Consider the following 13922-nt stretch of genomic DNA (forward strand, 5'->3'; position numbering starts at 1 on the left):
TATAAATTTATCTAGTGCGTAAACGAGCTGTCAAATTTTGTATGAAAAATCATTTACACAATTTGTATAAATTTTCGCGCACACTTCATTGTGTAAACGCGGTAAACTCAATGCAACCTTGCAGACATTACAGCAGGCATTTTCATCAGAAATCTCCATCATCAGCAAGTCATTTACAAGTATATCTTAGTAAAGACGTTTTAGTTTTGATTTTTCACTTAATCTTGGCATTTTTTAATTTGTATAACAATCAAAAAAATTTTATTTGGCAATAAAATAAAGTTTATCAAGAATATTACCAGGTGCGTTCATATAACAGCGTGTGTAAATGGATATAATTTTACACATTTTAAGTTTATATGCTTTCATGAGTCCCCCTAATGTTTCTTCAAAACCAACACTATAAAAATTGGTACATAAGAAATGAGAAGTAAATAAATTTCAAGCTGGAAACCGACACTTTTCTATTATGATTGTTTTCTTTTCAAATGAAATTTATTGAAGAAACTGAGAAGCATAATATATGTAGATGAAACAGAAAGAAAAAAGACTTAGTTTTGAGGAAAATATGTTCAAAAAGCATGAGAAAAAATTACCAACATTTTGCTTCATAAGCACCACTACAAAAATTTTCAAAATCAATTATTTTTTTTTTTAATTTAGTTGTTGCACAGTTTCGTAGCAATAACTTGGCTTTAACAGATTGAAAAAATATCAATTATTCGGCGAGTTATAGCCAAAAAACCATACAAACAATATGCTGAAAATCGGCATTTGACTGCAAAGTTCGAAGGTCGATTAAAAAAATTCTTAACATAAATAAACGCCGCGATACGGGTCTTCTAATTTAGCTTCCATTTTCACCCCTCATTCTCAGAATCGACCTAACTTTTGCTATCCTGAATTTGTTCCACAGTGTTATTATTACTTAATGTAAGTATTGTTTTCAACAAAACCGTTTAATTGGTTTTATGTGTACCGGCTCGAGGTCAATATATTTAGTAATAAAAACACCAGTTTTTATTTTTCATTCCATATATTTCGGTTACACGTCGGTAACCGTTTTCAAGGGACTATACAAAACAAATTTTCATACATGTAATATACCATATTTTATAAACATACATACATTTTTGAGCTAAACGGCCGTTCGCGTTGGCGTGGAGTTTTGTACTGCCGATTTTGTTGTGAGTAAGTGGTTGTACAAGTGAGCGACATTAATCGTGTCTGTTTTGAAGTTTAGTCGTATGTCTGGTGGTGTATGCACGGTTGCCGAACTTGTTTATTAGTCACCAAACTTGGTTATTGTTTTCGCCGTTGGTTACTTGGTTACTTTCAGACGCGTTTGGTTACTTTTTTTTCGAAAAGTATAGAAATAATTGTCCTACAATAATAATGTAAAACATTTTTCAACACTGGCTAACCAATTACCGGTTCATGGGAATATGCAGAAATAAACAGTCTATTCACTTACTCCAATAAACAGTCAGAAACTGTCAGCACTAACCTATTTCTTGAATGAAACCCGTCAGCTTTTGGCCGTTTTGCTGACCCATTCTGACTGTTTCTGATTATACGGGAACAGGCTTTAAGATGAATACATCTTAGCTTCAAATAATAACGACTGTGTTGTTTCGATAACACAAATATAAATAAGCACTCTCATCACTACCAAGGAGCTTTTTTCAATTGAATTTGTGCGAGAAAAATGTAAAAAATTTGGCTGTGCAAATGGATAAGTAAGTTATATTTTGCAAATTATCATAATTAGTTACTTATATTAAAATTTTATTAGATTCGTTGTTCGACAGAAAAAAGCAGAAAGTAGTAGCTGCGGGAATGATGATTGTGTCGAAAAAGAAGAGCCGGTCCCAAATCAAAGGTTTGTATTGTAGTATCACAGTAGTGTTTAAATAGCTTAAGCAGAAATTGTATTCTATTAATTGTAATTTCAAACAAGTGCAACAAAGAAATCATAATTCAATAAAAACTTATCAAGTTTTTTTTTCAACTTTTTAGTGAGAAAACTACACTGCGGCGTAAATTTCGTGTAGAGTGGGCTGAAAAGTTTTCTTGGCTCGAGGAAAAACAGGAAAAGTCATATTGCAACATATGTGAAAAATTTTTGATGAACCATTTTAGCTATTTGACAAAACATAGTAAAAAGCAGTCACATATTCAACTGGAGAAACAAAAAAAGAACCAGTTAAAAATAGATTCGTATAAAGGTGGTGAGCAAGTAAATCTTTGTAGACAAGTAGGCAATGCCGAGCAAATTTTAGCTATGTTTACTGTTAAGCACAACCTTCCATTTTTGCTGATGGATTCTTTGCCAAATTTATTACGGGAATGTTGTCCAGATTCCAGTACAGCCAAAGCTTTGAAGTGCGGGCGGACAAAAACCACTCAAATAGTCGAACAATTAGGTAGCAAGGCAATAAACCATATAAGGTGTACAATGCGATGTTCAAAGTTTTCTCTAATCGTTGATGAGACAACGGATATTTCAACTAGAAAGTGTTTGGTTTTATTAGTACGGTATTTTGATAGGATATCTCGAACAATAAATGACAGATTTTTAACGTTGATCGAATTGGTACAAGCAGATGCTGAATCTATTTATCAAAGTATAAAATCGTTTCTTGATGACAACAATATCCCATTAGAAAATCTTATTGGACTAGCAACAGATGGTGCAAGTAAAATGGCTGGAGAATTAAATGGCTTAAAGACCAAGTTTGGAAAAGACACAATTTTTATACTCAGTTGAGCAGAGCTCACAGAGTATATTAAGTTTGATTGCATAAGGGTTGGTTGTACAGGTATAAAGGAATATAGATAGATATAGACTTCCATTTATCAAAATCATCAGGATCGAAAAAAGATTTGATTGAGCCATGTCCGTCCGTCCGTCCGTCCGTCCGTCCGTTAACACGATAACTTGAGTAAATTTTCAGATATCTTGATGAAATTTGGTATGTGGGTTCCTGAGCACTCATCTCAGATCGCTGTTTAAAATGAACGATATCGGACTATAACCACGCCCACTTTTTCGATATCGAAAATTTCGAAAAAGCGAAAAAGTGCAATAATTCATTACCAAAGGCAGATAAAGCTATGAGATTTGGTAGGTGAGTTTAACTTATGACGCAGAATTGAAAATTAGTAAAATTTTAACAAAAAATGTAATATCTTTACAGTATATAAGTAAATTATGTCAACATTCAACTCCAGTAATGATATGGTGCAACAAAATACAAAAACTAAAGAAAATTTCAAAATGGGCGTGGCTCCGCCCTTTTTCATTTAATTTGTCTAGGATACTTTTAATGTCATAAGTCGTACAAAAATTTACCAATCCTTTTGAAATTGGGTAGGGGCATAGATTTTATGACGCTAACTGTTTTCTGTGAAAATGGGCGAAATCGGTTGAAGCCACGCCCAGTTTTTAGACACGGCCGTCCGTCTGTCCTTCCGCATGGCCGTTAACACGATAACTACAGCAAAAATCGACATATCTTTACTGAACTTAGCTCACGTACTTATCTGAACGCACTTTATCTTGGTATAAAAAATGAGCGAAATCCCACTATGACCACGCCCACTTTTTCGATATCGAAAATTACGAAAAATGAAAAAAATGCCATAATTCTAAACCAAATACGAAAAAAGGGATGAAACATGGTAATTGGATTGGTTTATTGAAGCGAAATATAATTTTGGAAAAAACTTTGTAAAATGGTTGTGACACCTACCATATTAAGTAGAAGAAAATGAAAAAGTTCTGCAGGGCGAAATAAAAAACCCTTGAAATCTTTGCAGGTATTACATATATAAATAAATTAGCTGTATCCAACAGATGAGGTTCTGGGTCAGCCTGGTCCACATTTTGGTCGATACCTGGAAAACGCCTTCACATATACAACTACCACCACTCCCTTTTAAAACCCTAATTAATACCTTTAATTTGATACCCATATCGTATAAACAAATTCTAGGGTCACCCCTGCTCCACCTTTATAGAGATATATCGAAACGGCGTCCACCTATGGAACTAAGGATTACTCCCTTTTAAAATACTCATTAACACCTTTCATTTTATACCTATATCGTACCAACAAATTCTAGAGTCAACCCTGATCCACCTTTATGGCGATATCCCCAAATGGCGTCCACCTATAGAACTATGGCCCACTCCCTCATAAACCACTCTTTAATGCCTTTCATTTGATACACATGTCATACAAACACATTCCAGGGTTCAACTTCGTTCTGGATACTGTAACAGGTTAAACTCTTACCTATCCAGAATAAACCCCGACATACAAAATGTATGCCCCGCTTGCAATGTGTCCCCACATGACACCAACCATCTCTTTAATTGTAATGTGGAACCAACGCCTCTAACACCCCTTTCCCTATGGTCCACCCCTGTTGAAACAGCAAGTTTCCTTGGACTCCCGTTAGAGGATATTGATGACAGTTTGTGATCGGTCGCGTCTGTTAGGTGGGGCGAAGCACTGCTACAACAACAACAACAACAGGGTTTCCCTCGGTTCATTTTCCTACATCATTATTTTCCCTTATGTTGTCACCATAGCTCTCAACTGAGTATGTAATGTTCGGTTACACCCGAACTTAACCTTCCTTACTTGTTTTTTATTTAAAATATAGTTGCCATTCGTTGCATTTGTGTTCAAGTTATGCGTGCAAGAAACTCCCTATGGAAATAGAAACTTTATGTCGAAATATATATCAATTTTTTTCATACAGCCCTAAAAGGATTTGTGAACTAAAAGAGTTTCAAGATTATTGTAATGTGCCGCCACACAAAATTTTAGGGCTCTCCTTGACTAGATGGCTAGCACTCGAAAATGTTATTAATAGAATATTGGAGCAATGGGAAGCTTTACAATTGTACTTTTTGTCATCTGTACTAGAAGTTAATGGTATAAAAGCAAGAGATCTAGCAAATTTAATGGGCGGTCAAGAAGTTAAGGTGCTTTTTTTATTTTTTGTCCTATATTCTTAAAATAATCAATGATTTAAATAAAGAATTTCAGTCAGAAAATGTTCGACTACCCTTCTTATATTTGCAAATCGAAATCAATTTTAAACTAATTGCATGTAATTATATGGATAACCAATATGTAGAAAATGTGCAAAACCTAACAAACCTTGACTTCTGTGATCAAAATAGATTTTTACCTGTAAAAGATATATTTATTGGAGTTAAGGCGGAAAGTTACCTACAGTGTAAGAAGTTTTCAGAGATAGAAATATTTAAAATAAAAAATGTCATACGTGAGTTTTATATTGAAGTGCTGAAACAGTTAAAAATGCGCTTTGATTTTAGTAGACAAGATATTAAGGATTTGTCAATTATTATTCCAAAAAATGCGCTATGTCAAACGAATACAGCAATTATGCAACTTGTAAATAATTTCTCCTATGTATTGTGCTCAGATGCAGAATCAGTTATAACGGAATGGAACCTATTAATACTATCCAAAAATCATTTAAAAGGTGACCTGGATTTAGGTGCTTTTTGGGATCAGGTTAGTCTTTTTAAAAATGGTCTTAAAGAAAAAGCGTTCAATAACTTATCAAACTTTGTATTTAATCGGATGTGCCTTCCACACAGCTCTGCAGCTGCAGAACGTAAATTTTTTGAACTAAGTTTAATTAAAACGAAATTACGAAATAAACTTGAGTTCAGTACTGTGAACAATTTGATGAGGGCAAAAGAATTGTGCCATGTTATTGCGTATAGGGAAATATGGACACCGTAAGGAAGGCATCAGATAGGGCTTTACACCATACTTCAAGTTTGACAACTAATGTTAAAGTATTAAAAAGTTAAGGGTTACTTAACATTTCGTTTTGCTTTGAAGTCGAAAGATTCATTCTACTAACCTTCAAAAAATGTATATACTTGAAGTTGAAGTCTAACGTAAAGCCACCGTAACATCAATCTAAGACTTAAAAAAGTACAACTTTTTAAAAACCGCACTAAGTCATTTATGTTTAATGTACATATGTATAACTTTATTTATATAGCAAATGAACTGGTGTTTTGTTTGTTTTTTGAGTGAGTTGAATGCTTATACCTGTGTAACACATGATTTTTGTTTTTGTTAAATCAATAAAAACTGCTTTTTGGATCGTTGGTTACTTTTTGGTTATTTTTTTGGGGCTCATTGGTTATTTTTTTGTTCATCCTTGTGGCAACCGTGGGTGTATGTATTATGTGTAACATTTCCAGTGTTAATCTCTTTCTATAGCATAGGTCGGCATTTTTTTTTTTTTTTTGTGAGGCTGTATTGGTGAATGCGAGAGTAACTTCGCTACAGTGGTGCTAAGAACAAAATGTTCGCGTCAGTTGCTTAACTGAAAGCAAGGAAGTAAAAACGTGATCGCTTTAGCGCAAAAATTGTATGATAATATTTATGCGCTACCTAAAAATTAATGATAAACATTTTTTCATAATTTCAGATCCCTTTGGGAAAATGCAATGTCTCTTATGTCACGCTTCTATTTGGAACCGGGGATATAATATCAAGAGACATTATAATTCTTTTCATAAAGATTTTGATAAATAGGAGGGTCTGGAAAGAGACATTATTTTTTTTGGGGGGGGGGGGGGGGGGAGGGGGGGAATGCTATTGCGAAAGTATAAGGAATGGGTTTCCCAAAATGATAATGAGATTTGCAGAAATGCGGAAACCATGTTAAAAAGGGATCTGTCAAGCTTTATAAGCACAAGCATACTTACGAAGGGAAGACCTTTTTCAGAAGGCGTTTTTATTAAAGAAATTGTTCTGCAAATTTTAGAAAAACTCCACAGCTCCCTATACGCTTATTTTGAAAAAGTTCCTCTCTCAGCCAGAACTTTAAAAAGAAATATAGATGAAATAGGCACATCGCTTGAAAAAGCTATTAAAGAAAGGATTAATGACTGCAATTTTTTCCATATGCTTGGATGAAATCACTGACATAAACGGCATATGTCAAATGGTCATTTGTGTTCGATGCGTAGACTCCAACTATGAAACTTTCGAATCAATGCTTTCGTTAGAAAGTTTTCATGGAAATGTAACAGGAAGGTTAATATTCGAAACTATCCACCAAATATTTCTTTCTGAAGTGGACCTAAGTAAGTTTGCCGGGGTATGCACGGATGGGGCAAACGCCATGCTGGTAAAATAGAAGGTTTCGTAGGACAGTTGGAAAAGCATGGTATTAATGTTAAATCTTTCCATTGTATTATACACCAACTGTCTCTTGCTTCCAAATTGTTGCGCATGCTTTCTTATATGAAAACAGCATAGCAAATAATTAATAAAATAAGGGGGAGGGGGGGGGGGGGTCATCATTCACTTACCCATCGGAAATTTAAGGAGCTTTTAAAAACTTAAAAGTCTGAATACAACGACCTTAAAATGTTCACCGAAGTACGATGGTTAAGCCGGGGTGAATGTCTGAAAAGATTATTTGCTCTGAGGAATGAAGTGCTACAATTTTTAAAAGTGGAGAAATTGGATGGAACAAAAGAATTAATGCAGGCCTTAGAAGATAGCAAATTTATTTTTTATTTGGCTTTTATTTCTGACTTATATAATTATTTAAATGAGAAGTTATTCATTTTCAAAATATTTTATTTTTACTACTTTCTGAAATCAAAGCTGGGGATTATTCAAGTTTTCCCCAAACCTAAACCTTAATTAACAGTATTGATATTTTAAAAGTAAACAATGAACACATGAAGTTATTAGATACCCTCTTTTTCAACTTTGAAGACATATTTCAAGACTTTCGAAAAATTAAGCCTTTAGTTGACATATTTGAAAGTCCGTTAGCTTGTGACATAACCCAATATTCATTTGAAATTCAAAAAGAATTATTAATTCTTAGAAGCGAAATATCAGTTAATGATGAAACAGATATTACCGATTTCTGGAGAAACTTAGGTAGCAAATTTTTTACAAATCTTACAGAAATTTCCCTTAAGATTTTGTCATTTTTCCCATCAACATTCTTCTGTGAGCACATTTTTTCTGACATGAAATTCATCTGTTCAAAGCAAAGGGGCAGATTGACTTCCAGAAATTTGTCAAATGCATTGCTAACAAGAAATTTCCATAAAAGTATATATGTTAATGAAAGCATGCAAAATTAAGAACTATATTTTTTGCGGCGCTTAGAAACATTTCCGTTTTGATGAAAACACAAAGCGAAGGTGTTCTTGGGTGCCGAGGAAAATATTTCATGTTAGAAAAAATCTGCTCACAGTTTCACAACAATTTTTTTTATTAAAACATTGCCTAAAAAATGTTTCCTTGCCTAACATTGCTTAACTAACTCTGCTTGACAGATTCTGTTTAACGCGGTTTCCGCATTTCTATAATTTATTGTTATTGCATAAAAAATATGAACAAAGCGACGATACGTGTCATCCCTTTGCTTTCTGCAACACGACTGTCATGAAATTTCTGTTCTAACACCACTGTGGCGCAATTGATTTTTCGCTCTCAACAGCAACTGAAAGAAAGAGCATAATATGCCAACTTAATAAAACCACACTGCGTTTTTTTAGCGCACGCAAACAACCGGCGTTTTTTGCGCTAACCCAAATAAGCATGCGTTGCGACAATATAAAGCATGTGTGCAAACGTCAAATCTAAATGTCACGCAGAACAAAAATTGGAAATCGAGTTAGGTTTTCACGCAGCAAACGCCTTCACATATACAACTAAGGCCCACTCCCTTTTAAAACCCTCAATAATACCTTTAGTTTGATACCCATATCGTACAAACACATTCTAGAGTCACCCGTGGTCCACCTTTATGGCCATGTCTCAAAAAGGCGTCCACCTATAGAACTAAGGCCCTCTACGTTTTAGATAATCATTAACACCTTTCTTTTGATACCCATATCGTACAAACACATTCTAGAGTCACCCCTGGTCCACCTTTATGGCGATATCTCGAAAACGTGTCCACCTATAGAACTAAGGCCCACTCCCTTTTAAAATATTCATTGACACCTATCATTTGATAGGGTAGAGGGGGGAGGCTTCGACAGGTTAAGAGGAAATGATTTTTTTAGAGAAACTAGAATGAGAAATAGATAAATCCTTTCATAATTACTGATGCCATGTATGTTTATGACACTTCGGATTTGTGGTTAATATTCCACATGCTTTTTTTTTCTAAGTTATAATCAAATAACCAAAAATAAAAAATATGACGAAACCTCCCTTTTTCGGGGAGGCTTCGTCAGTCATCTGGGTGGCTTCGACAATGGGTGGGAGGTTTCGACATTTATCAAATATAGCAATTTAACCAGCAAAATAAAAAAAGGATGTTGGAAAAAACTCTAAATACGATTTTTAATTCATATTTGATGTTATTTATTTTAATACAGTAACAAATTTTTCGAACAAAAACATAAAAAATTTAAGCGAAAAATTAAGTATAACTGCACTTTTAACGAACATCTAAATTTGAAAAATCAAAGTTAAAAATAAACTTGCTTTGCGCACGTGAAGTTCCTGGTGGATGTTCAGTTGTGGGCAATATACTTATTATATCCTGCTTTGAAACCAAGTGTCTGTCTTCTACAATCGGTTTATAGAAATATTGGGTTTTATTTTGATGTCTGAGGAATTTCGCGACGCACGTCGAATTTTCAACTTCCACGACTACACCAGTGTAAAAGAAATTTGTTTTGTCAGTGAACATAATAACAAAGCAAAAACGAATCGTCTAGCCAAGTCATACGTCAATCCGTGATGAAGATTTGAACATTTCTTGAAGTAAACCGTTAAGTCTTTTTCCTGGGCAGCTGTAAGTACTTGATTGGAAGAAAACTTCGACTGAAAATCTTTAACAGTTCCCATATTTCTTTGCTCTTTTGAAATTCGAGATATTAGTGTTGTCCGCTTCAAGTTATATTTCCGAGCAGCGCTTGATGGGGTTTCTTTTTTTTTTGTTTTATCTCCTCGATGGCTTTTTTTTTTGTCTTCGTTGATGAACTTTTCAGGGAACTTTCTTTTGTAGATATTTGGCATCTTGATGGCTGTAAAATATTACTTGCTAAGTAAAAACTTTATCGAAGCCTCCCAAAACATATTGTCGAACCCTCCCCCGTGCACTTATTTCAGATTTTTCGCTCCAAAATATACATCTTAGTGTTATTGAAAAAGTCTTTAAAAGCAATAAATCTTAATTTTATTGCAATATTAATGGGCAGAAAACTCATGTTATATATTCTACATTGTACACTTTACACGCGAATGCTTACCAGCAATTTTTACATCAACACTTTTCAAAAATAAAAAATCTCGTCTGCGTACTATCGCCGTTGAACAAGCACTGAATAGCTTTCCTGACAGCGTCACACTCAATTTGGTTACTGTTTATTGGTGGAATAAGAACAATGGCAGTAATAACGGCGGCCAAATTTGAAAAAGTCGAAGCCTCCCCCTTCTACCCTACCCATATCGTACAAACACATTCTAGAGTCACCCCTGGTCCACCTTTATGGCGATATCTCGAAAAGGCGTCCACCTATAGCACTAAGGCTCACTCCCTTTTAAAATACTCATTAACACCTTTCATTTGATACCCATATCGTACAAACACATTCTAGTGTCACCTCTGGTACACCTTTATGGCGATATCTCGAAAAGGTGTCCACCTATAGACTTAAGGCCCACTCCCTTTTAAAATACTCATTAGCACCTTTCATTTGATACCCATATCGTACAAACACATTCTAGAGTCACCCCTGGCCCACCTTTATGGCGATATCTCGAAAAGGCGTCCACCTATAGCACTAAGGCTCACTCCCTTTTAAAATACTCATTAACACCTTTCATTTGATACCCATATCGTACAAACACATTCTAGTGTCACCTCTGGTCCACCTTTATGGCGATATCTCGAAAAGGCGTACACCTATAGAATCAAGGCCCACTCCCTTTTAAAATACTCATTAACACCTTTCATTTGATACAAATATCGTACAACACATATTCTAGAGTCACCCCTGGTCCACCTTTATGGCGATATCCTGAAATGGCGTCCACCTGTAGGACTATGGCCCACTCCCTTTTAAAATACTCTTTAATACCTTCCATTTCAAACCCATGTCATACAAACACATTCCAGGGTTACCCTAGGTTAATTTTGCTAAATGGTGACTTTCCCTTATTTTGTCTCCAAAGCTCTCAGCTGAGTATGTAATGTTCGGTTACACCCGAACTTAGCCTTCCTTACTTGTTATTACTAAATATATTGACCTCGAGCCGGTACACATAAAACCAATATCTTTAAATAAAAAGGTCGCCAAAAAGGAATATTAAAACCGTTTAACTAAATTTTTTTTTTTAATTATTCTATTTACAGAAATTTCACTAAGAAAATTTGAACGTGCTCCATAGTATTTTGACCTCAGTTCTACCGGGAATTGAATTTTTTTAGTATTTTGACGTCACTTCTACTGGGAATTGAATTTTTTTTTACTGAATTTTGCTAACAAAATTTGAACTTATGTGCTACAAAGTATTTTGACGTCACTTCTACCGGACTGTATGTAATATTTGTCAATGAGCCCAATCGGACAGACAAGTACGAGTTTTTTTGAATATCTCAATTTTTGCGGCACCTAGCGTGAATTTTTTATTAAAGCGGTTTCTATTTCTGTATGTTATATATGTTTTCCAAATATGAGCCAAATCGGACCCCAAATACGATTTTTTTTAATATCTCGATCATTGCGCCACCTGGCGGTGATTTTTTTCATGTGTCGCTTTCTATTCATGTATGTAATATGTGTTCGAAATGTGAGCCAAATCGGACCACAAATACGATTTTTTTAATATCCCGATCCTTGTGCCACCTAGCTGCGATTTTTTTTATAGGTCGCTTTCTATTCTTGTATGTATTATGTGTTCCAAATATGAACCAAATCGGACCACAAATACGATTTTTTGGAATATCTCGATCCTTGCGCAACCTATCGGAGTTTTTTTTCTTATTATTGCATTGTCATCGGGTTCTTAACTATATTCCAAGTTTCAAGCCTGTAGCTTATCGGGAAGTTACTTAAATTGCAATTACAAAATTCTGTTCGGCCGGCCGCTCAAGTCAAGCTAAATAAAACCATTTAATTAAAAACGCTATATAATTCGCCTTCGAATAATCGCGTTCCTCCAAAACTTTGGATTCTGTAGTTTCGAAATTGTAAAATTGAGTCACAACTGCAATCGCTTTGATATGCAAGCTGTTAGGTGAAACTGGATGCAGACACTCCTCACAAGATAATTTTAAGTTACTGGAAGAAAAAATTTAATCCAGTATTCTACCATTATCATTTAAAATGGAATTATGCTGATTAAAACCATAGGACAATATAGTACCTATAAGATTATTATCAATAACAGAACGAATGTTATAAGGTAGCAAAGTCTAACTGTAAAATGACCAAGATAGATGAGTTAGATTGAAGTGGCCTAGAAAAATTATCTCAACAGAGTAATTGGCAAGATCAATGATATCAGCCAAATTATATAGGTGCTATAAGATTATTATCAAAATCAGAACGAATATTATGAGGTAGCAAAGTATTACTGTAAAATGACCAAGATAGATGAGTTAGATTGAAGTCGCCTAGAAAAATTATCTCAACAGATCAATGATATGAGCCAAATTATCTAGGTGCTATAAGAATATTATCAATATCAGAACGATTGTTATGAGGTAGCAAAGTATTACTGTAAAATGACCAAGATAGATGAGTTAGATTGAAGTCGACTAGAAAAATCATCTCAACAGAGTAATTGGCAAGATCAATGATATGAGCCAAATTATCTAGGTGCTATAAGATTATTATAAATATCAGAACGAATGTTATGAGGTAGCAAAGTATTACTGTAAAATGACCAAGAGAGATTAGTTAGATTGAAGTCGCCTAGAAAAATTATCTCAACAGAGTAATTGGCAAGATCAATGATATGAGCCAAATTATCTAGGTGCATTTGATAAATATCTAACACAAATTTGATCAATTAAATAATTTGCTAGAGTTAGAGCAATTGTGTTGCTACATATCTCCCCTTTTACCGAAATCATTACACTGCCTCCCTTTTCATGACCTGTAGCAATAGAACTGCGATCCTTACGATGCACATTGTAGCTGTTGTCAAAAAATTCACTTGTAGAGATATTACTGTTACACCAACTCTCAGCGATAGCTAAACAATCATATTCATGTAAGGATATTTTTACGATACTGACTGTAGTGGTGATTCTTGGCGGTATACAGGCATGCTTGTTAGCCCACGCTAGCTCGTCGGATTTCGCCATTTTTTTTTCGCAGGTTCGATAATTATTTTTTTGGGTATGCGTAGGGAACTTTTTCCCTGAGCCCAAATCCTATCGAAAAATCGATGGCGCGATATCGGTTAACTTTCGTCCATACAAATCGACCCAGGTTATACTTATATACTTAATTATGGATATAATGTTGCTAGCACTTACCGGTTTATTTCACGATGAGGCGCCGCATCTAGGAGAGCAGTGCTAAAAATTGTATATATAGATATCCATACATATGTACATAAGGTATGTTCATTAAAGGGAGAGATAAGAGAATAATCAGATTTCCAATGCCTAACGTTGGCTGGATCTCAGAGAGGAGTTATTTTGGAAGAACTTCCGCCTTAAGTCATGCGGTCGTGGGCTGAATTGCAACAGCCAATTTTCTTTCGGGCATTACGGCGGTCAACAAATTTGTTTAAAAAAAGAAAAAAAGAAAGAAAAACTGAAAATGGGGTTGAACAAAAGGTGCACAAAAGGTGAAGTGAAAAAAAAAAAACAATTATTGAGTGCCTTGCGCCGGCAAAAGTGACGAGGAA

The 13922-nt window shown here is 34.7% G+C and overlaps 2 protein-coding genes across 2 annotated transcripts in view; one reads left to right on the plus strand and one right to left on the minus strand.

Moving 5' to 3' along the window:
* Positions 1-13922, minus strand: part of Dscam4 (Down syndrome cell adhesion molecule 4) — a 2049237-nt gene that overhangs the window by 1655133 nt on the left and 380182 nt on the right.
* Positions 1293-2770, plus strand: LOC137252883 (zinc finger MYM-type protein 6-like). The gene is made up of 3 exons (XM_067789007.1): positions 1293-1739; positions 1796-1882; positions 2020-2770. The coding sequence occupies exons 1-3, from the start codon at positions 1732-1734 to the stop codon at positions 2768-2770; spliced, it is 846 nt and encodes a 281-aa protein (XP_067645108.1). The 5' UTR covers positions 1293-1731.

Source organism: Eurosta solidaginis, chromosome 5, assembly GCF_040869045.1.
Source record: "Eurosta solidaginis isolate ZX-2024a chromosome 5, ASM4086904v1, whole genome shotgun sequence".
NCBI classification, from domain to species: domain Eukaryota; kingdom Metazoa; phylum Arthropoda; class Insecta; order Diptera; family Tephritidae; genus Eurosta; species Eurosta solidaginis.